Here is a 24,819-nt window from a genome sequence, read left to right as displayed (position 1 = left end):
TCAGCACTGAGCCCTGAATAAAGGGGCATTCAACCCAACTATAAACAAACAGACCACCCTTGTAATTGCAGTGTAAAGGGAAGGATCTTTACCAACTGGAAGAGTCATGTCAAAAGTATCTAGAAACTCTTCAGGAGAGAGCAAGAGAGGGAAGAACTTGAAGAAGAACTTGTAAAAATCAAAAAGAGGAAAGAAATTGTTGGAAAAGAGCAAGGACTGAGCAGAGAGAGGGGGAAGGAGAGGGAAGGCAGAGAAAACGAGTGGAGGCTCAGCATTGTGCTGCTAATGCAGTCCAGGCTTGGCTAATCCAACAAAGGTTACTGTGGAGACCAACAATGAGGCTCTGAGGGGCCCAGACTGCTGAGACGCGACAAGAGAGGAGGAGGGATATGAGGAGAGGAGAGAGGCCAAGGGAGAAGGGATAGAGGGAGGGGGGGTTGGATCTGCAACATGCTATGGGGAAAAGGAGGGAGGGGATATGGCCAAAAAAAAAAAAAAAAAAAATCTACATCTCAAAACCATCTAACCTGGCATTCACTTTCCAAATCAATCTTTTTTAAGTCTCTGGTTAGAATTCAAACTTCAGTTTAAACACATCATTTCCTGTGCAGTGATTTGTTTTTATTCAATAAAAAAACCCTGAAACTGTTCAATAAACAAAGAAAATAAGCTTTAATGAAATTACCGCTCTTTAAAATCATGAAATGTAGGAAAGTGAAACTATGAATTTTCAGTTGATATTCCGAAGGGTTAAAATGTGACTTGCAAACTGATTAAAAGCAGCGTCTGTGTAGTATAAGCAGAACGTTCCTCTTCTTTGTATCAGTGTTTAGAAATACAATGTTGGCAAAGAACGCAAATGTGACTTGAATTTGAAAGTATTAAGTCATAAAAGAAGTTTCCAGAAATTGCTAAAGGCTAATAAGTAGCACAGCAACATGCTCATGTATGCTTACTGCCACTGAAAATGACTCAAACATCCATATCAGAGTAGACTGTGGAGTAGAAGACTTTTATTTTACCTTCATTTTTTTAAATTTTAGTTTGAAATAAAATCAAAGTCCAGAATCAGTCATTCTTTTCTTGTAAATTAAATGTATAGGAATCGTCCTAAAGCATTTTCTGCTGGACATTGACTTCTTACTCAGGTCACAATCACTTTTACTTCAAAGATGTATTCAAATGAAGGACTGTTGTTGAACTTCAGCTCAAAATAAAGTTGATGGCAGCTTTTTCTCAGTACCAGAAGACTTTCTGATATTTACTGAAAAACTGTTTTGTCTCTTTTTACAGGTTTGAATGACACTGTTTGTTGAGTAGAGAAGGAGACCTTTAACTTATCAATCTGCCTTCTAGACAGATGAGTCAAAAAGTCAAATTTTAGGGGTCTTGATTTTACACTCTACACGTCAAATGAGCTCAAATTAAGTGTACTTTCCCACGAAGAGAGACGTTCACTAGTTTTGAGGGTACCTTGGTGTAAAATATGAAAATATTGACATTTTTGACCTCATGGGGACTGCCAGAGTCGGAAAGCTCCATCTTCTGGAGACCATTAAGGCTGTGCATCTTCACTCATCTCACGATAATCCTGTCAACTCTTCGATATCACGCTGCATCACAATTTGTTTGCCTCCCCAGTTTTCTACATTACTGCGCATGGCTACTTTTTTTTTATCCATGAAGACAAGCAGTCAGATAAATAAGAACTCCCTTTTGTATTATTGAGAAAGTTCTTTAAAAAAATCAATGTTAACATAATTGTCTTAACAATGTAAACCAAAATAAAAAACAACATTGGTCCAGCTGCGGAAAAGTACGCAATAATCCAATATGTTCTGTCAATGCATTGATGCAGAATCGTCCACGTCTGCATCGCAATGCATTATAGAAACATATAATTCTGACAACCCTAGAGCCCATGAATGAATTATATTTATATTTCAGTGGGTACTAAAGTGACAGATCAACAGACAAACACTGGCATGGAGCCCCCAAAAGACTAACATTTTCAAGGCAGCAAGCAGAGGTAGAGACAATAGTAACAGCGAGAGAAGAAATTTCATAAGAAATTCAGAGAAACATCTTTTTTATAAGAGAGGAGAAAGAGGAAAAAGAGAGATTAAGAGCAAGAAATTGACCAGCCATGCTACTAAAAAAAAAATCTACCTGAGTTATTTGTTCACACGTGCACCTCATGTGAGAGACAGCAGTTCAAGGCTACTCTGAGGGGAGGAACAAGAGAGTGGAGGAGGGGGTGAGCTCCATGAGGTTGGCATATTACACCGAACAAAATCATATCAGGTGTAATTTCAGCTCAAAGTCGTGATTTTTCTTAAAAAGCTCAGTCACCGTCATCTGCAACCAATCAACTAAGCCGGTCAAAAGTGATGTTTTTCTTCTCCTCACACTGTCATGGCAGCAAACATAAAGAGGAAGACAGAAGAGGATACACAGCCCCCACAGACCTGAATTCAGCAGCATTTTGACACCTTTACAAAATTAAGCTGCATTTGCTTAAGACGTATAGAAGTGTAGAGAAAGCGATACGATAACAGAATGTCGTGTTTTTGTTTGGGAGTCTCACCACCCTTTTTCCATATTAGGCCCAAAGCAGATTATTTGAGCTCTAAATGAATCTCTGACATTAAATGCAGGAATGTAAATTGAGATTGTCAAGTACAAATTCAATAGAAAAAAGGGGGATGTGATTTCTTTTGGAATTCTGCTCCGATAAATTCTCGAGATTCAATTTGAATGTAAAAACATTTCACATGTAGTCTTAAACCTGCTTCTTCAAAGTTAGCGTGCTATGAGGTCATTTATAGTTTGTACCTCGTGTTATGTTTAGAATAATTTAGCAGGTCATATATTTTCTGACTCTTTGCCGATGTGCTTCATGAGGTCGACACTGTTTTCTAATTCAAGACATGGAGGGAGGCACCGCTGACCTGTGTGGCCTCCTCCTTCCCCCAAGAACCCTCCGCTCTACAGATGCCACCTCACAGATGGACAACTCACAGAGGGTGCTGCTGACTTTTGACACACAGTAACAGCACACACAACTTCAAGGTCATTTTAATTGAAAGATGGCTTCTGTTTTTTCCAGAGATTCTTTGTGTTTTATTAAATGTTACCGATTATAAAATGAATAGTTTGAATTCTAAGGTCACCATGGTTCAGTGCTTGCTAATACTGCCAACAAATCACAAATGAATGCAGTATTGTTTCAGTATTTAAAATTCTTCTTTACATTCCTCAGCCAGTTAATCTTCTTGCACGTCACACAACATCTCTACTGCTTTTCAGAGCCATGTTGCTCGACACACCGAGCATTTTATTGAAGAAATAAGCACTTATAAAGGTCTGCGACTAGAACACCAAAACATGTCCAACATGAATGTGAAGCTGACATGTCACACCTCTGAGGTCACCTTCTTCACAGTCAGTGCATGACTCATTGTAACACCATAAAGTGCAACACCTTCTGGCTGGAGTAAACGCAAAATGTATTTATTCCTATTGGAATGCGTGTATTTATTTAGCCTTGCATGCACAGGCCTGCTTGTTTGTACGAGTGTTTGCATGTTTGAACATGCAAGTGGCCAAGTCAACGGGCTGATGAGCATTCATCAACATTGTACAGATGCTTGTCTGTGCAGATTAAATAAATGTTTGTGATTGACACAGGAATGCACAGTGTTGGAAAATATGCACAAACCACTTCAGGTTATGACGGTACAAGATGCAAATTATTGTTCAGTAGCAGGTTTAAAGAACGAGCAGTCTGCTGTGATCTAAACGGCTTTCAAAGTGAGGAACGAATGACATTAAATAAATCCAGTATGTTTTTATTTTGATATAGTTATGATCTGCAAAATAAGAATGGTTGCCACAGTATATGGTCTTCTATTTTTTATAGATATGAGCTTCATTATTCTTCCTTCTCCTGAGTAAATCGGAAAGTTTATATCCACATCAAAGACAAACATTATGAGAGCTTTGAGGGCTACCCCCCCGAAAGTTGACAGTTCAAGTCACCAGTAAAAAAAGTTGTCAAGGCAACTTGCACTTTAGTTTTTTGCTGTGTCATTGTACAAAAAACAAAGCAGGATAAAGAATGAAAGGCTGTAAACTGTTCCTTTAAATTACCCTTTAGTGCCAAAAGGAACTCTTTTTTTTTTTACTAGCAACAAAATTATACACAGGTCTGATTCTCTCCAATACAAACAGAGCAGGGAATACAATCAGTCAAACCACAGAATAAAGCACTTTAAAGTTTAAAATCATTCTTTCTCTGAGCCTTTTCTATCTGGGCTTTGGGGGCTGTGAGCTGAGCTGCTGCTGGCTTTAGCTAAGCTCTTTTCTCTTGTAACTTAAAATCCAGACATCTAACCAGACAAAAAAATCCCTTATTGTTATTTAAGCAGAGAGAATTGAACAAAAGGAACCAGTTCTGAAACCATTAAATGTAACAGCCTAAACCGATTGACAAAAATCCTGTTTGGCTGCAGCTCTAGTTACTGATGCAGCGCAACATGATCATCTTCAAAGAGCCCTGCAAGGTTTCTACTAAATCTGTTGTGTGTAAGTGTGTGTGCATGGGTGTGTTGTGTGTGTGTGTGTGTGTGGTAGGTATTGTTTTGGGTGTTTAAGTGTTTCATTGACTCACCCAGATGCTATGAGCGCCCTGGACTGAGCCATCGCTATCCTCTGTAACGCTGGTCTGCTCAGCCCGGCTAAACTTGACCTCTGTGGCAATGGGGCATGGCACACTGTTGCCGCGGAAGACACGCTGCGCTGTGGCTTCATCACCATCGGCGAGGGAGAGGGCACGGGCGAGGGGGGCGTGGTCACACTGTTTGCTGGGGTTACTAATGTAGCGGTCGGCACCGGGTCGCTTGCTGAAGATGAGGAGAGTTTCGGCGGGATGGACGGAGGGTTCTGGCTTGGGTTCGATGACGGAGGCTGAGGAGGGGGGAGGGACGGTGGCGGCGGCCTGTTGGAAGACGAGGAGATGCCGAGAGTGGAAGTGCCAGCCGTGAGGGCAGCGAGTGACTGAGCGAAGAGCTGAGCGTTCCTTCTCGGGGAGGCAATATTTCTGGAGATGGCGAGTCCGTGCGGCAGCGTCTGGTAGTAGTTGGAGTTGGAGTTGGAGTTCTGCTGCTGTCCTCGTCCAAGAGTGGCGGATTTCGACGGACTCAGAGGTTTGGAGGAGAAAGATGCAGTGGTCTTCGGTCGCTGCATGGTTAAAGATCTTCTACCTAGGGTCTGAATACCTGCGCCTCCTCCCCCTACACCACCTGTGTTGGCCTTCACACTAAGGACCAGCATGCACTGCTGGCAGGAACAAGGCTGGCCTAGTCCAGTAGCTGGTAAGCCCCCATTGGAGTAGAGAGAGTTTCCAATCCCCATACTGGACCCTGACACCCCGACACCCAGCAGGGCTCCTGTTAGACCTCCGCCTCCTCCTACAACTCCTCCTTTAGGCAGCGGGAGAGGACCAGACACTAAAGGGTAGGCTACGTCTGCTCGTCTCTGCAGCCTGCGACACCTCTGGCTCTGTCTGTTAACCTGCAGCAGGACAGAAAAAAAACTCTGGTCATTGGTTAACCCTTAGAAATAACGAAAATGGTCCACTATTGCTCACACTGGTATAATTGCTTAATGGGATGTCCATTCTGGGGAGAATGTTTTAATTCCTAACCCTCCTAAAACCTGTACAGCCTAAGCCAAAAGGCGATGTTATTCAATAAAACATGGTCAATTATGACATTCTTGAAAATGTGTAAACATTTGAATAAAGACAAAATTCTTACATGTTATCTCAGCAGATTTTGCTAAAAGAAACCCCCCAGAGATATTTTCAAAATAAATCTGAATAGAGAAGCTTTTTCTTTTATCTCTGCTGATGAGAACCTCACATCCACACTGACGACTTAATAGCTTGAGTGTGTGGATACAGGCTGAAACCTATTCTGGTCACCAGTCAAGTCAATCCGTGACTCCCTAATATGGAAGATGATCCAACTGGAAAAATAAATATCATCCACTTCATACATGAATAATAGGATGTATAAAGATTGTGTAAACACACCTGTGTCAGGTTCTGAAAATCAATGAGGTAGCAGAAGCCGAGTGGGGTCAGGTCAAGACAGGGCTGCTGGCGGTTGTGGGCACTCTCGATCGCGATGGCCACCTCCATGTCATAGGGCGTCCACGAACCCGCATCATTCTCCCACTCCCACTGCCAGCCCTGACCCGGGGCCGAGGTTGGGTCGTAAAAAGTCCTTCGCACCGGACGGATGGTTCCTGAAATAGACACAAAAAGATACACAATAAGTTTCTTTAAACGATAAATGACACCTGGATTAACAAGGAGTTTCTATACTGTACACTCCTGCCACAAAGAAGACAATTAGAAACGTTAGAAACACTGGGTTTGTACATGCCAATAGCTGCCTTGTCCTGTGATTGGACGGCTGAAATACTTATATGTACAAACATTTGTAGAGCAGTTCTTCACTTCATACATACAAGCGTCTGTCTTTACTTTGAGTCCAATATTTCCCCAACAAAAGGCTCTACTTAAGACTCAGCCGAACAAATACTTGAAAATACAAATAAATAACAAAAACACAACAATGTCTGCCTGTCTCCAGTGGAACAGAGGGTTGAGAGGAGGGTCCCTGAACCAACCAACCACTAACTACCCAGGTCTCCAGAGGCAATGGGCTATTCAGTCAATGCCAGCACAAGAGAAGGCATATGTGAGTGTGTGTGTGTGTGTGTGTGTGTGTGTGTGTGTGTGTGTGTGTGTGTGTGTGTGTATGTGTGTGTGTGTGTGTGTGTGTGTGTGTGTTTGAGAGAGAGTGAGAGACTCATACAAGCAGGAGATGTTGGCACAGTGGCATAGGCACACAGACATCAAAAAGAAGAGTTTGATGAAGGGGGGGGGGGGGGGGGGGTGGTGGTTGTGTTTGTTTTGTGTGGACAGAACGACAAAGAAAGAGTGAACAATCAAACTGAGATATCACACATAGTATTGTTCTTTTTTTTTTTTTTTACTCATACAGTAGTTCATTTACTGGAGGAATTCCTGACATGAAGACATAGCTAAATGTATTCATCACAGTATGAAAATGTGCTTAATGAACACTAAAATAGATACAAGTTTACTTGTTCTGGTCAGTAACTCTTAATTCACTTACAAAACAGTTTTAAAAATCAACATGAAAAACAACATGATTCTTATCCACACCATTAAAAGTCAAGGTATGATGTTTTTTATATATCCCACACTGCTCTAATTTAAATGTAAAACTGAAGCTCATTAGTTTGATAGAAGTCCTACTGTTACAGGCCATGCACTAGCAAATAAAGACATAGTGACATTTAAAAAACGGCACATCACCTCAAAGTCTGCACATGGTTGCAGCGTTTGATTAACAATAACAAAATAACAAATGTAATCACTTTTCACCGGTGTCACTCTCATTTCTTACACGTTTTATGAATACAGTATTTAGTGATTAGGTCTACAAACATTCTGTTTAGCTATGTTGTAATATATTGTAAAATAACAACCGTGCCCTTGTTCTTGTTAGCCGGTCTTATGCGGTTTAAATTCAGCGTTTAATAATACTACCTCTGCCTATACGTGCAAGTTTAAAGTTTTATTCACATGTCTGTTGGCGCAATGAGCCCTAATTGGAGTCTTTCCTCCCTAAAGTGTTCAGGAAGCCTCTCACTGCAGGTTAAGACCATGACTAAGTCATAACTAATGCTAGAGAATGTTAATCACATCAGATTTTGCTACCGAAGTCGGTTTTACAGAATACAGGATACAAGCTAAAAGTTATTATTCAGTTTCATTTTCGATGAACTAAACAACCCGATGGACGGACAGCTAAAAGTTAAAGTTGTCCACTCAGAGGGGGGCAAACATCACAAGAGCTTTTAATAATGTCTCCATTATGAGTTTAATAAAAGGAATACTGTGCAGCTTGATTTATGCCTGCAGGGATATTCTCTTTGTGTGTGTATGAATACAGCAAGAGCCCTTTTAGGACAGGGAGTTGTGTGTGTGTGTGCGTGTGTGTGTAGTAGTAGAATGACAGACAAATGTCATTTGTGTATTTCGTGTGTGGTCAAAGCTTCTGGTATTGGCCCTCACCATCAGGCCAAGGTCTTATAACAAAGAGGACAAGGTTTGTTATTAGGGCTTTGCTGGTTCAGATAGTCAATGAAAACTTAAGCCAAGAAGGAAACTGAATAAAGGAGCTTTTTGTGTTAAATCAGAGTTCCTTTGACCCCTTGTTTGCCTACAGTACTGCGACATCAGACATTAGGATGTTTTTTTGTGCGCTAAATCGGCTGCATGTGTACGTCCAGGGGATGTAGACCACCGACAGAAAAAGTCCTGTTTCCTATTGTTTTCTCACTCAGTACCACACCCCTTCCACATTTTTAAACTGTCAGCGGCTGATCAACATGAGGCCCGCTGCTTCTTTTATATGTCAGTCATAGTTGGAATCAAGTGCAACATGTCTGGGTGTGGCCATGCTGGATTTACACATGCACTGCCTGTGTGCATGTGCCAATAGTGCATTAAAGAAATGAACCCACAGTCTTTGTTTCATCTGAAAGAGAAGTCAATCCCATATTGAAACTCACAAGATTGAGTTAAAAAAAAAATCGACTCATCTGGAAGGTGAAAAGATGTGTATGTGTGTGTGTTTAAGCTCAAGGCAAAGCAAACATTGGAAATGTGTGTAAATATGAGAGAGAAGCAGTGAGAGTGTGAAATGGTTCAGAGAGGGAGAGAGAGGACAAAGAGGTCTGAAGCAGGTGGAGAAAGAGACCGGCCATCTGGTCTGCATTGTTCTCTCTCTTACCACTGACCCCTCCCTGCACATTGCACACACACACACACACACACACACACACACACACACACACACACACAGCTGCAGACTGACCAGCAGGCGAGCACATGTTAGGGTGGGGTCGAGCTTCATGCATGGCAGGACAGTTAGTGCTCCTCGTCAACAGTTAACGCTGTGGGAAAACTCAACCCCATGAAGATGAGCCAACACTTCCTCTTCCTCTTTGTGAAAGCTCGTTCACATTTCAGCTTCAGCACAACACATAGCATGACTGACAGATTCACACAAGTGTTATAGCCACAGAATTGTCATGTTGAATTATAGCATTTAATAACAAACAGAATCACACAAACCACGTAGCTCTTATATCCTCTTAAGAGTGTGCCTGCTCTGTCAGAGTGAGAAAACGCCTGAAGGGCTTTCTCAGTACCGCCCAGCCACAACCCGGTACTTATTGTGACGTGAAAATCAAGGCACATAAACAGTAATTCATCATATGATGACGAGGGAGTCATCAGCATATAAAACAATCGTGAAAGTAATAACTGGTTGCAGAATATCTTGCACATGTGGAGATGCAAATGTTGATAAGAGTAGGGATACACTCCACACACAAACACACATCCCTCGATTGTCTTGGGATTCCCTGCTTATCCCACTCTCCTAAATCAGACACACATTGTGTGACCTCATGCCTTTGAGACTTTCAACGCCTCAGAGAAAAGATTTTCTGCAACATTTCTGTTTTGTTTCTCGCCCTTGAAACTTGTCCCAGTTTGAACTTAGAATGATATCTCCATATGATACACTTCCTGACCCGAGCCTGTTACACTTGGTTGAAAAACTGCTGCATTTTTTCCTTAATGACAATATTAAGCCCATCTCAAATATATTCCTTGACCTCTACTTCCACTTCCCCACCCGTCATGTTCAAACATCCATGGGAACCTCGAGCCGCTGAGGGATGAGGAAGGAGAGGAAATGACGAAAGTGATCTAAAGCATGAGAGCCACTCTATCGAGGTTTCATATCCCAAAATATAGATGATTTACACCACAGTACAGGCAGAGACGTCGAGAATCAAAAGCAGGGGGAGTTTTAATAAGAGCTGGAGTGAAAATAAGAGTGGGGAGGATGAGATACTGAGAGGAAGCACAAGACGAGAGACAAACATAGATACTGAAGCAGAGCTCAAAATATTACCCAGAAGGTCAAGCTAACATGGAGCCCTTGAGACATAATTGGGTTCCGCATTTCTATCACTTCCTCTTGTTTAGTTTCCTTTCCTTCCTCCATCAAAGGCTTCCAATTTTTTTTAACATGAATGAAAACCCTGTGTTCTCAATGCCTTACATGCTTCTTTACAGCTTCATTTCATGATTTTCTACAAACATTTGATAATAAAATAATAATAATAACAAAAAGCTAGATGGGGGGTTAAAGGTCTTAGTGAAACAACACAGCTGTTTCACATTTAATGTTAAGCTACGTTTGTGATGTTCTTTAGTGGAGATAGCATGTGGCTAACATTAGCTCAGTTTGTCAGGTTTGTATTCTTTCAGTGCTCATGTTTCCAGGGTTCCTCTTTTCTACAACAGTTGGATCGAAAATAAAAAGAGGTAACCGGCAACTTCTGGAGAAAATGAAGCCATTGCAAAAGTGAGAAAGAAAAACCCTCTAGTACCTTGAATTTCCATTTTAGGCTGGCTACAATAGCCCCAGAAGTCCCTTTAACACCCATGTTCAAATGCCCATTTTCACAGCAGAAAACAGAACATGTTTACAGACTTGTTCAAAAGATGGTTTTAGGTGTGAATAGCTCTATTGGTACAAATAGGAATTTTTTATATAAATACTGTGTTTTTATTGTTTTTAGAGCAAGGGTCGTGCTTAATCAAGTTTGCCATGAGGCTTTAACCATGCCTCATCAGCCTATTTACCGGATTCTAGGTTGACCAAAAGTTAGTAGAGGTGGCACTTCCAATATGGCGACCACCATCGTTGGGCTTCAAAACGTAGCTTAAGAAACCAATGTGTGACGTCACTGAGAGTGCATCCAGGTTTAATACAGACTATTGTCAAATAAAAACCCATAATTATCAAGTTTTAAGTTCAAAAATTGTTTAAAAAAAAAAAGTATGCCACCAGATCTATCTCTGTCTATAACAGATACTACTTTAACTTCTGCTTTTCCTTTTCCATTCTGTTGAATTTCACCTCTTTGCCTGTGAGCCACGCTAAACCCAATCACATGACAGTCATCCAACACAGGTAATCCTTATTGCCTGTGTGTGTGTGTGTGTGTGTGTGTGTGTGTGTGTGTGTGTGTGTGTGTGTGTGTGTGTGTGTGTGTGTTTTTGAGTGTGTTATATTTTACAGGGTCTATCTCAATTTGGCAATAAAGAAAAAGATCTGGTTTCTGTTTGTTTTGTGTACCCAGAAAAAATTAAACAAATGACAATTCATTATAAAATACTGCAAAAGTTACATTAACATTAATTGATATCTTCATATGCTTCTAACACACATTGTGCCTGTTTGTGTGTGTGTGTGTTGTGGAGCACTCAGTGAGTGATGTCCCCCCAGAGGCCTCACAGTACCAGTAACTCGACACGCAGAGTTTCACAACAACAACTCGGGAGAGAAGAAAGCTGCGCTCTGACCCCTCCACCTCTTTCATCTTCTTTTCTCTGCACTTCCTCCCTACTCGCTACTTTCCTATGAGTTATGACACGTCCGTGTAGGAAACAATTAAGTAAGGTAGTATACAATGCCCTAACCTGAAGCCAGATGAGTTGGTTACAATCATGAATGAGTGAAATTAAAGTTTTTGGTAAAAAAGTATCTGCCTGGACAGCTGGATACAAACAAAAAAATAGGTTAATGCTTCCTCTTAACGATGCAAACAGTAAAACACCTTAATGTTTACTAATTTAAGCCAAATTCATCATTTTTTCCCAATAATTATACTTCACACAAGTCTTAATTCACTTGAAGCCTAAATTCTTCCTCCTATTTCCTACATCTGGATTTTTCATTTAATTCACTTTCTTGATAAACAATAATGAATTGGATGACAAATGAACATGAAGTGAAGGTATAATCATTAGTTGTTATGATTTTTTTAAAAATCATAATTGTGTCTTTGGCTTTTCTTGTTAAGTATGAAATGTTTCAGAACTTCAGTCTTGTTTTGATTTATCAGATTTATTATTTATTATTATTTATTTATTTTGTCATTGAAGCCTTTAGCAGCTATACGTATATATCACATTGACGAAGGTTAGGTATGATAGGCTTCTTTTTTCTTTTTTTTTATCTTTATAATATACAACTTCTATGTGGTGTAAGGTATTTATTCATCCAGATGAAAATAACCTGCTGTTTTTTGACGAGCCCCTATACATTCCTCCCTGTTCTTTAACTTTCTTTCACCTCTCTGCTTCCACTTCATCGTGCCGCTTCCTCCCTTCAGGTCTCTCACTCCGTCTTTGTCTCTACTTTGTCTCACCTTGAAAGTGTCCGATCCCTGGAGTTTTGGGTTCAGAGTCAATTTTCAGCTTCATAGAGTGTGAGAGAGAAAAGAGAGAGAGAAAGAAAAAAGGAGTGACAGCAGAGAAAAGAGAAAGAGGCACAGATCAGGTGGACCAGAGGACGTCCCACATGAAGCTGCAGAGCCACGGTGAATAAAAGGAGAGGCCCTGACCTTCCATGTTAGAACAAAAGACATCCGTCCAGGAGTCTTTTGTGATCATATTGTAAGTTTCTTCAGGTGCTGTAAAAAGCTTCCAAACTACATGAAACAATCAGTGTAATATTACAAAACACTGTCATACCTATCCTCCACTGAATAGAGCCTTATGAGGATGAATCTGTATTTGAAGGTCGTATAAGGTCAACAAAGCATTTTGTACATCCAACAACTAATTATAAAGAAAGTTGATTTCTAAAGTATAACTTCAAAAATAAATATTGTTTTCAAAAGCAACATCCAGTCTGAAGAGACCGGATCTCTACCAGAGCGGGTGTGCGACTTCAGACTAGGGCTGGTGTGTAAGAGCTTAACAACAGTAGAAGTATCTGCAAGTATTAATCGGTGAAATGATTAGTCGGTCAGAAGAAATAAAATCGCCTACTAAAATCATTCTGGATTTCATTCTCAAATTTCCAAGCAGATGAAACATCTGCAGCTTTTCGTATGCAAGGATTTGCTGCTTTCTTGGTAAAAAGAAATGACCTTTTTTTTTTTTTATTGATAAAGAGAAGATTTTATACAGAAGATTATTTCAATAATGTGAAATGATCTGCAGACTAATTGGCTATTAAAATGATTGTTACTTGCAGCCCTAATAACCAGAGAGGGTGCAATACGCAAGTTGATGCAAAAAGAAATCAAATAGAATCAAATAGAGGGGTGTCCTCCTGTGCAATCTGGGTCAACTACTCCTCCATTTTCATTCTAAAAAGAAAAAGTACAAATAATCCTCTTTGTAATGGTTTTGGACCTGCACTTGTCTTGAGCAGTATGTTGTTACCAGTCTTTCTTCTTTAGGTGCAGCCATGCCTGTTGGGTTTGGAGGGTAGTTGTAACAGTATGTTAATGAAATGTAAGCGAACATGTTGTGTACCTTCCTGTCCTGACCTAACATGTCCCAGTTACCTGCTTTTGTTGTGTACATGTAAACAAGGCCAGTTTTAAAGTTTGCTTCCACTCCCTCCCCCCTTCTTTCTCGTCAACACAATCTACCCCCCTACCCTACGTCTCTGGGGAGTTTCCTATCGAACCCCTGCCCCCCACATCTACCATGACCCCGACGCCCCGGGGCATTGTGGGGGTCTGAGAATGTGTCTCCTTCAGCAGGACCAGCTGGAACAAGAAGAGCAAAGTGCTGCAGGAGCAGAAAAAGACGCCCTCAAAGTGTGAACAACATTGTCTCCTCTTAAAAGTAACATTAAATGTAAGTATTGTTTCAACACAAATTTAACAAAAGAAAAGATGACAGCCAATTGCACTCAATTGTCTCAGTGGTTACAGTCCCGGGGGAAGGTTCAAATCAAACATATAATGACTTCCTTGTTGGAATTTATGAGCTTCTAAGCTTTTGTTTAGTTCTGAACCAAAGAACAGAGAGATCCAAATTCAAAACAAATCAATCATTGCTGATTCCATCATGAGGTACTCTGGTATATGATGCTGACATGGCAGCTTTCCAGTGTAGATATAAAACATACACCATGAGCCATTTGTATGCCGACTCTTTGATTTCAAATGTCTCTAACCACAAGTGTGAGCTGAGCTGTACAGTCACACCTACAAGTAGCCCTGGGCAAGAAAACAACTTTGACAGCTCATTCGAGACCCTCCCTTTCAAAAAGTAAGCATCCAATCAGTATAAGCCTTTTTTTTTTTTTTTAAACTTCACAAACAGTGCATACTCATAAATCTGTTCTTAAAACGTCCGTACTCAACGTTTGCCCGTAAATCTGACTTTCATCAATATGTACTTAAACGTGTTCTTGTGCACTGAGAACAAAGTTAGAACTTGAAGGACAAGCTTTCTCAGGAAATGTTAACACATCCTTTTAACTAAATGCACAACATTAATACTTCTTGCGAAGATATTTGGCATTACTTCTCCTTTTTCATGCAAACTATTGAAACAGGGGCGTTATATTTCACCGAACAGTTAGTAACCCTCCTTTGTGATTGATTCAACTGGATCACACCGAAATATCCAAAATTCCAGATTTTAAATCTGATACAACACAGCTTGATAAATAGCCCCAGTAGGACAGAAGGTCTCAAATTATAGTGTGACACAAAAAACATCTAAAGCTTTCAGAGAGAGCACATGTTCTCGACTGGAAACATTTCTTTAACTGTATACTGTCAGCTTAACGCCTGAGCTAACTGAGGAGAAATGGCAGACAGTTAAATGATTGGTCCATGATTAAGGACCAATGCACAACAACAACTGAGACCCAGCATGATGGGGGAGAAAACACGAGGACAGCACTGCAAAATTAGACACTCTGGTTTGGGTGTCCCTCTGTAAACTCAAACACCTCCTCAACATGTAAAAACCCAGGAGCCCCTCTGAGCCGGTCTCACCGTCTGACAGACCATAGCAGTCAAATCCAGGAGGTCATTTGTTGACACTAAGATCTCGATCCGGATTTGGCTTTGGTATATTTGATAGCAACTGAGGTTTGACAGCAATTATCAAATCTTCATTTTCATATTTATTTTTAAATCTGTAGCCTTTAGATTGTCAATTAGAGGCATTACAGGAGAAGCTTTCACCATTTGTGAGTATCTTCAGTTTTAAATGAACTCAAAGACCTGTAATGGGCGCCTGTTGACACAAACAGTTTTTCTGGTTGCCCAAACATGAGTTGAGGAATCAGGCAGCATGAAATACTACATTTAGATTATATAAACATAAACTTCCACTGAGTATAAGCCCCCCCAATTACAGGACGAGTCATCAATGTTAGTTTATGTTTTCCAGGAATTGAAAAAGTAGAACTCCCAAGCACAGAAACAAATATGTAAGAAAATCTTTTGATGGGATTTTTTTTTTTTTTTTGTGTGCATTTGGAGTGAGTTAAAAAAAAGCTCAACTTTTAAAAATGGGGACTTTGTGTCAAATCAAATCTTCAAACTGATCAAGTCAATGTAATAACTTCCCAAAGTCCACTTCCTTCTCATTGTCTTCATGGAGGATCTGGATATCAGAGTGGGTTATCATACAGGAAAACCTCAAAGTACAATGCATTGAAACCAAAGTGACTTTAATAAGCTGAAACAAATGTGAGACTCCAGCAGTGACTCTAAAAACAATCGTAAGTATGAGAACAAGAAGGCAATGGATGTTTGTGATGTTTCTCCCAGTAAATCAAAAGCATCAAGGAGAAATTAAAGACTCAACATGAGATGCAGCAGAGCCCAGCAACTCAACCTTATTTTCAAAACCTGAAACTGGATGCTCAGTGGAAACAACTCTCTTACTCTAATCCTCTCTTCATCTTCCTCTCACCCCTTCTCATTCTACTTTACTGAACTTGTAACAACCAGTGACCCCAAAAACAAAACCTTCAAGCTCTGCCCAGCTTCTCCAGACTTACTTGCTGTGTGTGTGTGTGTGTGTGTGTGTGTGTGTGTGTGTGTGTGTGTGTGTGTGTGTGTGTGTGTGTGTGTGTGTGTGTGTGTGTCTAACAGCCACGGTGGAGTAACTCACATCTGTTCAACAAAATCTAACAATTGTGGAGCAGCAAAAGTCAGGGGGGGAGAGAGAGAGAGAGAGAGAGAGAGAGAGAGAGAGAGAGAGAGAGAGAGAGAGAGAGAGAGAGAGAGAGGGAAAGAAAAAAAAAGACTCCCCAATTATCCCACTCCGTCTGCAACAAACACTCCCACTGCCGTACACCCACCCCATCCTACACATACACAAAAAACTCCTATCTTTCTAGCTCTCCCATGTCGGAGCCAAATCCAAGAGGCCCCTGGGACTTTTGCCTATTGACGAAACTAAACACTCTGACAAGAGAGAAGGGGAGAGGGTGAGAGACCCCGGGGAGGGGGAGGGTGTTACAGAACCACTATATGGTGAACTCTCTGCTCATTAGGCCTTGAAATATTCCATTCTTTCCATCAAGGTCTCACTGAGTGCAGAGTGTGCAGCTGCTGTGTGCCACAGTGTGTGTGTGTGTGTGTGTGTGTGTGTGTGTGTGTGTGTGTGTGTGTGTGTGTGTGTGTGTGTGTGTTGTGCTGGTGGATACGGGCTAAAGAATGCAGCTAACTCAGTTGTTGGATGGTCATCTGCAGCTGTTCTACATCATCATATAGTTCAGTCTTAACAGATATCACAAACACACTGAACACACATTTAATCTCAGTGTCTGACTCTAAAGTTTCACAACACTCTTTGAGGTGGGGTAGGGGAGTCTGATCCAGAACATTGTTGTCAAATTCAGCAAATTACTTCTCACAGCACGCTAGCTCTCTGTCCTTCGTGAACAGTAAAAAACTCAATCTGTGGACTGTGCACAGTCCTGAATGTGTGATGTCGCAGAGCCACATAATAGTTACAGACTAGTTTGCAAAGATTTACTGTTAGTGTAGGATGTGATAAAAAAAAAATTCCAGATGCAACTCTTGCCCTGTCTGTCTAAAGATTTTTGTATATATGCCAAAAAAAATGTATTTGTGCACACACAAAATTTGGAACGGAGATGGTATAAAATAGGACTTTGTTTTTTTTTTGTGTAAAACAAACTGCTGATGAAATGTCACATTGCTTAGTCATGAGCAGGTGAGACAAATCAAACTTCATTGTAGCTAGTTATAGGGCTTTCACACTTGATATTTCCAGAAGGAGCTGTATGTGTGAACGCAAACAACCAAATTTTTCACTCCGGAGTTTCTCCCGTCAGACCCATAGTATTTTTTCAGCAGCAAATCCGAGTGAGCTGATGTGAGAACGCAGCAGAATATTATCCAGAGAATTCACCTCGAGCCAATGGGAGGAGGGAGTCACATTTATATCATAGACTGTATGCACTCGACCGCTACAAACTCTGTGCACGTACTGCTGGGAACTGCTGCATCGTGTTTGCTGTTCATCAGTATGTTGTTCTCAGCTCTTTTGTTGACAGTGTGATTCTGTTAAACTACACATAGCATTGATATAAAGGCAAATATTCTCATTATAGCATCGTGTAGCGGACTCTGTTGCTTGGTCCGCTACTTCCGCTGGATAGTCTCCAGCTGTGAGGTGCATGAACAGTCGGGTCAGGAGAATATCTGGAGCAGTCCTCCTGAAATGATCTAGATATTTTCAGGAGAGCATATGTGCTAAACGGCTTTAGTTACAGTGAAAATGTCCCACAATTTAAAGACAAATCACAAATCCATACCTTTATCGTCTTACATGCACATAGGGTCTATTTCAAAGTTTTCTATAGGTATTATGTCTGGATTTACTCTACTGCTGCTTCTTGCTTTTTGTGGTGCTGACCAGTGCCCAGCTTGATGACCTTTAACTTGCTCGCGTGCTGCTTGGTACCTCTGTTTGAGCTTTGGAGCACCTATCCACCTGTGTGTGGAGAGCACCAGTTTCACTTGATCTGGCATGTCAACCATCAACTGCAGTCATTCTTAATAATGCTTTATAAACCAGAAATGAACTGATGTTGCTGCACTTTGATCGCAATGAACAGGGTGAAAAGATGCCTTTAATTATGAATCACAGAATAGATTTGTGAAACATAAAAATGCATGTTATACCAGGTTTTACCTACAAGATGAAACACAACTTTAAAAATGATTGTATTTTGAACTAAGGTTAGATGAACCATTTGTAAGCAATCTCACGACTTAACACAGCACTATGCAGATTTCCTCACTGTAGTTTTTAACTCCCACATAAAGCAAAGACACAAATGATTGTGAATCTCGTTGGTTGGGGCAAGTTCACATTAGTATCTTGGCTCTATATGGAATCGCACTTCAGGATAAATGTGCTCCCTTTTTGCTCTGAACATACACTTTCAAATAATAAGAGAATGATGTGAAAATAAAGGTTGTTCTTTTTTGGAGAACGACTTGCCTTAATTTTTACATCTGGGGTCCAGAAAGAAGAGATAAGACTTTATGCAACTATGCATGTTTGTAAAAAAACAAAAACAAAAAAACACACACACACACACACACACACACACACACACAGGGAGGGGATTAGTTGCAAACAACATGCCATTACAAAGAGGCGGATTGCACAGTGACACAACTCCCTAAAGTACCATAATGCAATTTTGTGCCAGTAATACAAGGGTGTGTTATGGTCCTCGTTAACCCCAAACATCACATCCCTGTACAGTACATCCCTCACTGTCTTACCTGTGTCCTGTCTGAACTGGTGCATGGACTGGAGATCTATGATGTAGGGCGAGAGCCGGCTGTCCACCTGGCCGAGGACTACGCTCCCTCCGCGGGGGTCGCTGCTCCGGATGGCCGCCTCTATCTGGTGGGAGACGGCGGGGCTGTAAGGCCTCCACCGGCCGTGTTCGTTCAGCCATTCCCACACCACCACGGCAGAGGCCAGGAGCATGTTGTTACTGTTGGCCCTACAAGAGGACACATTTAAGGATGAAACATTCAGGGAATCACCTTTTTCTCCATTGTAGTTTGATGTAGCCTCATGAGAGATTTGTGAAGAGGCCAAGAGAGGCCAACCACAGAGCAAAACAATGGGGCATTTGCACACAATTCTGTCTGTTTTTTCAATTCCGGTTTAACTATTTCATGTGACAAATGAATAAAAACACACACAGTAGGCCTACCCCAGAGATAAACAAAGCTGTTTGTCTTACATGGAGCCACAGCGGAGCTAACGCCGGGAGAGACCGACACATTCTTCTGCGGACATCCGAGCTCCGTGCATGGCAAAGCGGGGAAGGAAATCACGGTCCTCGCTGCTCCGTGTTTCTCATAACCGATAATAGCTTTTTCCAAACAGCCGTCAAGTATACGCTACGGACCCGAAAGCCTAGAGGCTACTGAGGTCGATATGTTTGAGTCCTTTCTCCAGCCACACGGGCAGCTTCTCCGGCGAGTCGTGTGTCTCCAGTGACGGCCTTTTGTGATAAGAAACCCCCCTCAGTTTGGGGGAAAATACGGTTTTAAAAAAAAAACACGTTTGGGTTGATATTTCATCTATTAGTCACAACGAAAGGGCGGCGATAGCAACAGCTTATTGTGTTTTCCCTCTCGTAGTTTTGGGGCGTTGCATACCGAAATGTTGAGAAAGTGTAGTGCTTCTTCCAAACAGCGCAGCCACGGTAGTAGACGACACTCCGACCAGGTGTTACGTCGAGTTCTGCTGCACGGCGAGGATTGCGTGCAACTCGCGGGAGCGCGCCCAGCTCAATAATATGGGCATTGCGATGCAACAGCAAGAATGAACGTTTCAAGAATGACAGTAGTATTTTAACAAGTAGGCTATACTAAAAGTAGGTTATAGTCCCACTGTCAGGGCGAACTCTTTCGTGTGTTTTGAAACTACATCTACATGTTTTAAACTAAACCATATTAAATCAGACTTCTAATTGTGGAGTATTATTTCCCCCTAGGACATTTTAACTTGATAACTACATTATCAGAGAAAAACACGCGTACACACGTAACCCTACAGTGTGGTTGCATTTTTCATTCAGGTGTTTACATTCCGGGATTTGCATCCACTCCTGTCTCAACTAGACATTTAAAAGATTCAACCTAAAGACACACACTTTTCATTGACAGAGTTTGTTGCGTTACATTACACACTAACAGTGCACGCTTCAGATGTGCGCGCCCCCGCGAGTCGAATAGCCTCAGAAGGTAGCACAATCTGGTATACCACCTCACCAGAACAGGTTCAACTGGTCTCGATCCCGTGAACACAATCCTCAAAGTTTACCCTGATGACAAATGTAGGCTAACCCAAATAAAATAAAAAAGCTCGCCAACGTGCATTAGGGCCAAAAAGCACTTTATATTATTCTGTAGTGACTGAATTGATTAAGGTCTGTCCCATCTTACAAGTTTTATAGTGCCTACTCTAGGCTATACTTTCTGAGTTCACACGCACCACATTATGTATCTTATTAGTCTAATTAAACATCCACCTTTTAATATGCACTTCTGGGTCCACCCTCCTTGTCCAAAACCCTTGGAGGAAAATACAGGATCGTCTCCACCATGGCTCTTTCCTTGCTTCCCTCTCCGGATGGTGGATCAAAGCAACCTCGTTTTTTCTATTTGAAATAAAATGCAAAATCCTAAAACAGAGAGGAACTGGGCTAGGTTTCCTCTAATATTTCATGGGCAGGAATACAGTAAAGATCGTCCATGGTGCGTTGAAATGAACTCTGCCATGCTTATTAATTTTATCCTTTCGGGTCCATCTTCTCCTTTGAGCTATAAAGCTCAGTTTAAGGTTTGGAAAGGGGGCTAGGAGGAAAGCAGCCCCCCCAACACGCCCCATGGTATCGTAGACCAATAGAAAGGGGGTCTCCAGAAATAGTTGAAGCCTGATGAGTTCCCACTGAGTATATTTACAGTCTATGGGTTGAACACATTTCAGTCTGGTTCTACCTGTTGTTAGATCTAAACAAAATCATGAAATTCTAATTTGTGTAAGCACATCTGGCCAGTTAAACTGATTCTGAAATAAGTAGCCTATCTTTAGTGGGTTAATTTATTAATTAAATATCGTCATTTTGTTGTAGCCTGCCTGATTTTTGGTCTCCTGTAGTAATATTAATATTTACAGTCTATGGTTGTGATCACTGACTACTTTGACCAAAATCATTTTATTGCCCTTTGCCTTTTGTCAGTTGCATACAGATTCACATTATCTTTACTGTCCCACAAGGAAAAATTATATTTTGCAGCAGGAGCCAATGAACATCTAAGGCAACATCAACAGTAAAATCTAATACAATAAAAACAAAATTAGCCTACCTACAACAACGACCACCATTACACACTAGTCCTATTGTAAAATAAATACGAATCAAGACATATCCTTTTATTTTTGATGAAATTAAACTAAATATAGGCTAAATAAACTGAAGTGGGGGCAAAGTGAAGAAGAAGTGTGCATTTATATATTTTATTTTATTTTATAAATCTATTTTTTTAAATCTATTTTTTGTATCTATGTTTTTGTACATTCTTAATTTTTCTCTCTCTTTGCTGCTGTAACAATGTAAATTTCCACATTGTGGGATAAATAAAGGATTATCTTTTAAGGGGCGCAAACACAGACTGTAAATATTGGGTGCAAACCATTTTAAAAGCTGCCACATACTGCCACCTGCTGGACAATGCGGAAATAGCTGTTTTTAAGGGCTCTTGAAGTAGCGTAGACCCGTCGACATCACAGAATAAAATAAAAAACCTTCAGTTCCGTATGTCTGAGTCTGAGCTCACCATGCCGCGTCGTAGGTAGGATATACCGTAACACACTACAATTTGTATTACTTTTTTTTTCATAGCGGGTTTAATTTGTCTTTTTTTACGTATTTTTCACATGTGGCTAATCCTGTACAGGCTACCGTCGTTTCAGTGCGGCTAGCAGAGCGTTTTCCAGCATCCACAGCGAAATAATCGGCTATTTCGGCTACCTTTATTCAGATATTCGGCTTGTCAGGAGTAAGAGCTCAGAAGTCTAAATTTTTTTAGAAATGTGACGTCACATTGAGTATCCAAGGCTCCATAGCTCAGGGGTTAGAGCACTGGTCTTGTAAACCAGGGGTCGCGAGTTCAAATCTCGCTGGGGCCTATACAACATTTTTTTTTCTCTATTTGAGTGTTTTCTGAAAGAAGTCATTTCCTATCTTTTATAGCAAAGCAGGATGATGAAGGATGATTTATTTGATCATGTATTTCTTTAAATGTATACTTTCTTCACTCTGTGTCCTGTTACATTTTGATCTGTTGACTATCTGATCAAATTAATTATTCCTATCTTGTAACTTTCTTATAATTTAATCATTTTAGGCGTAATGTGAGATAATGTTATAGGCCTAGGCTACTATGATGTCTTGAATTCATGCCCTTTTTATTTCTTAAAGAGTTAAAAGGTCTCTAGGCCTTACTGAGGCAGACCCCTGCATCGACTGTGATCACTTTGTTTAAAAATGTAGCCTACTACTGTAGGCTAAAGTGACTTCCTTGAGATCTTCCTTTCCCTCTTGTGATGAAGTCATTTAAAAATTAGGCTAATGGAGTGGATTTAGCAGAATCAGAAATCCAACAAGCTCTGCTACTAACTTAAATAACGAGAACACGTTTTTGAGCAGCTCAAAATGACGAATAGTGGTCGCTTAAATAGCTATTTGTATAGATCAGACCAACATTTCATTTTGTCTGAATATTAAGCGTGCAAATGTAGGCCTACACCCGGGGGACCTGGGGGTATAGGTAGCCGACGCCATGTGATTTCGGACATACCGCGATACAGTAAATAATATGGTTAACTCCATAATCTGAGTTCACTTGTACAGTTTTTCAGAGCCCGGATAGCTCAGTCGGTAGAGCATCAGACTTTTAATCTGAGGGTCCAGGGTTCAAGTCCCTGTTCGGGCGACAGTTCTTTTCCTCGACGTCGTCTCCTTTTGCTTCCGTCCAGCCCCGGCAGGTTTTAGGCTCCGCTAAAAGCGAACATAGATATTTCGCTCTCGTCATCGTGTCGCCTATATCAAGCTGATTCGATTCTCATGGGAAAACTAGCTTAAATAAAACACCGTTTTGTAGGCTAACTGATTTGATTAAAAGGGTTCCTCGTCTTTTCCATCAACAGGTGAGCAGCCACGCTGCGCGGATGCGAGTTTGAGAGAATGGTTGCGAATTGATCGCTTGAAGAAGGCAAGCATAGCCTACACTGTATCTATGGCAGCCAGAAGAGGACCTACATACAATGTACACACGTAACACCTGAATACAAAGTAGAGAGGCACAAGTGTGTCAAAAACACATTCTAAAGGCTTCAAAGCTAATCAGTCGAAATGTTGTACATATATGTACTTCCACGCATTCTCTTCACCAATGATTGACACAGACATATTTTGAAGAAAAAATTACTTGACATTAATGTCCATAGAAATATTTCCCTTAGTATAAGTTGACAGCCCTTAGCACATTCAGTAGGAAAACAGACACATTCACAAAACAGATACACATTGATGAAGTCATGCAGAGCTTTCTTCTTGATGTGTACTTTTCTCATTTGAAGTTTTAAACGAATAATTAGCAAACGCTAAAGGGACAATTGGACGGCTTTTTGTATCTGCAAAATACAGTGGCACAGTGTCAAAAAAGTAAAAATCTAATATCAACAAGCAACATTGTGAAACAATAAAATAATGTTCAAATGAGACTTAATGTAAGAATAGCTCTGGAACTCCATTCCTGAAAATCCAAAATTAATCTAGCAAATTATTTTCTTTTGTAATCTTAAAACACGGACATAACTCACTCCAATAAAGTATTTAAAATTACAAAAGATTAGCACATGCAACATTGTTACCACTGACTTCACAGACTTCCTTTTTCGAGCCAAACCACTGTTGCCACTGATGGCACAAATATTTTTTTGATCCTGTTACTTCACCCGATTCCTCTTTCAGTTTGGATTAGTAGACTACATGTAGTCTTAATTGTATGCATTGTAGATTAATGTGAAAATTAAATAAAAGTAGTAGTAGTCTGGGTATTAAGAAGGGGGTTCAAAATTGTAGGCTGACAATCACCATGAGTAGCCTACCAGGTTAGCCAAAACCACATTTTTCTTATAACAAAGTTTTATTTCTTCAATCAAGTTAATAAGTGGAATGAAGAGGGGTAACAACATCACATGGAAAGTTAATTTTATGCTCTTATCTTTAACTCCTCTTATGTTTTAACTTGGTCATTTCTTATCTTACTTACTTTGTCTATTTATGTTTTATATTTATATTTACCTTTTATTTGTATTAATATTATAGTTTTTTTTAATCCTTTAACCACTTGTTTCTATTTCTTTTACTGCTCTTACCTTCTTATTGCTGTTCTCTTTTGATTTGCTTTTAGCTCTTTTAGTTTCTTACATCTTTTTAAATCTTTGGTCCTCTTGGTCTCAGTTAGTGTGGTTGGGTTCTTATGATGATTCTTGTGTTGTTGGGTTCTTATGATGGTTCTTGTGATGGTTCTTATGATGGTTCTTGTGATGGTTCTTGTGTTTCCTGGGTTCTTATTATGGTTCTTGTGTTACCTGGGTTTTTATGATGGTTCTTGTGTTGCCTGGGTTCTTGTGATGGTTCTTGTGATGCCTGATGGTTCTTATGATGGTTCTTGTGATGGTTCTTATGATGGTTCTTGTGTTACCTGGGTTCTTGTGATGGTTCT

General features: G+C 40.5%; 1 protein-coding gene and 2 non-coding genes across 5 annotated transcripts in view; 2 read left to right on the top strand and 1 right to left on the bottom strand.

The window, feature by feature from the left end:
* LOC110002750 (E3 ubiquitin-protein ligase DTX4) overlaps positions 1-20,854 on the bottom strand; it is a 35,280-nt gene extending 14,426 nt beyond the window's left edge. Inside the window, exons 1-4 of one of the 3 annotated variants that reach the window (XM_020658411.2) lie at positions 20,556-20,854; positions 18,787-19,013; positions 6,098-6,312; positions 4,673-5,574 (exon numbers count right to left, since the gene is read on the bottom strand). In XM_020658411.2, the coding sequence (XP_020514067.2) occupies positions 4,673-5,574; positions 6,098-6,312; positions 18,787-18,997 (1,328 nt within the window). In that variant the 5' untranslated portion in view covers positions 18,998-19,013; positions 20,556-20,854. Of the gene's footprint in view, positions 1-4,672; positions 5,575-6,097; positions 6,313-18,786; positions 19,014-19,229; positions 19,748-20,555 lie in introns of those variants that run through there. The other 2 variants (XM_065948282.1, XM_020658410.3) reach the window with 2 other exon arrangements.
* A 1,289-nt stretch (positions 20,855-22,143) lies between these two features.
* trnat-ugu (transfer RNA threonine (anticodon UGU)) lies at positions 22,144-22,216 on the top strand. Its single transcript has one exon. It is a non-coding gene; the product is annotated as a tRNA-Thr (tRNA).
* Positions 22,217-22,949: 733 nt separating this feature from the next.
* trnak-uuu (transfer RNA lysine (anticodon UUU)) lies at positions 22,950-23,022 on the top strand. The gene has a single exon. It is a non-coding gene; the product is annotated as a tRNA-Lys (tRNA).
* Positions 23,023-24,819: the final 1,797 nt, after the last annotated feature.

This window comes from Labrus bergylta, chromosome 1 (assembly GCF_963930695.1).
Source record: "Labrus bergylta chromosome 1, fLabBer1.1, whole genome shotgun sequence".
Taxonomy (NCBI): Eukaryota; Metazoa; Chordata; class Actinopteri; order Labriformes; family Labridae; genus Labrus; species Labrus bergylta.
Note: the sequence above shows the minus strand (reverse complement) of the source record. Positions and strands in the feature narration are given on the sequence as shown.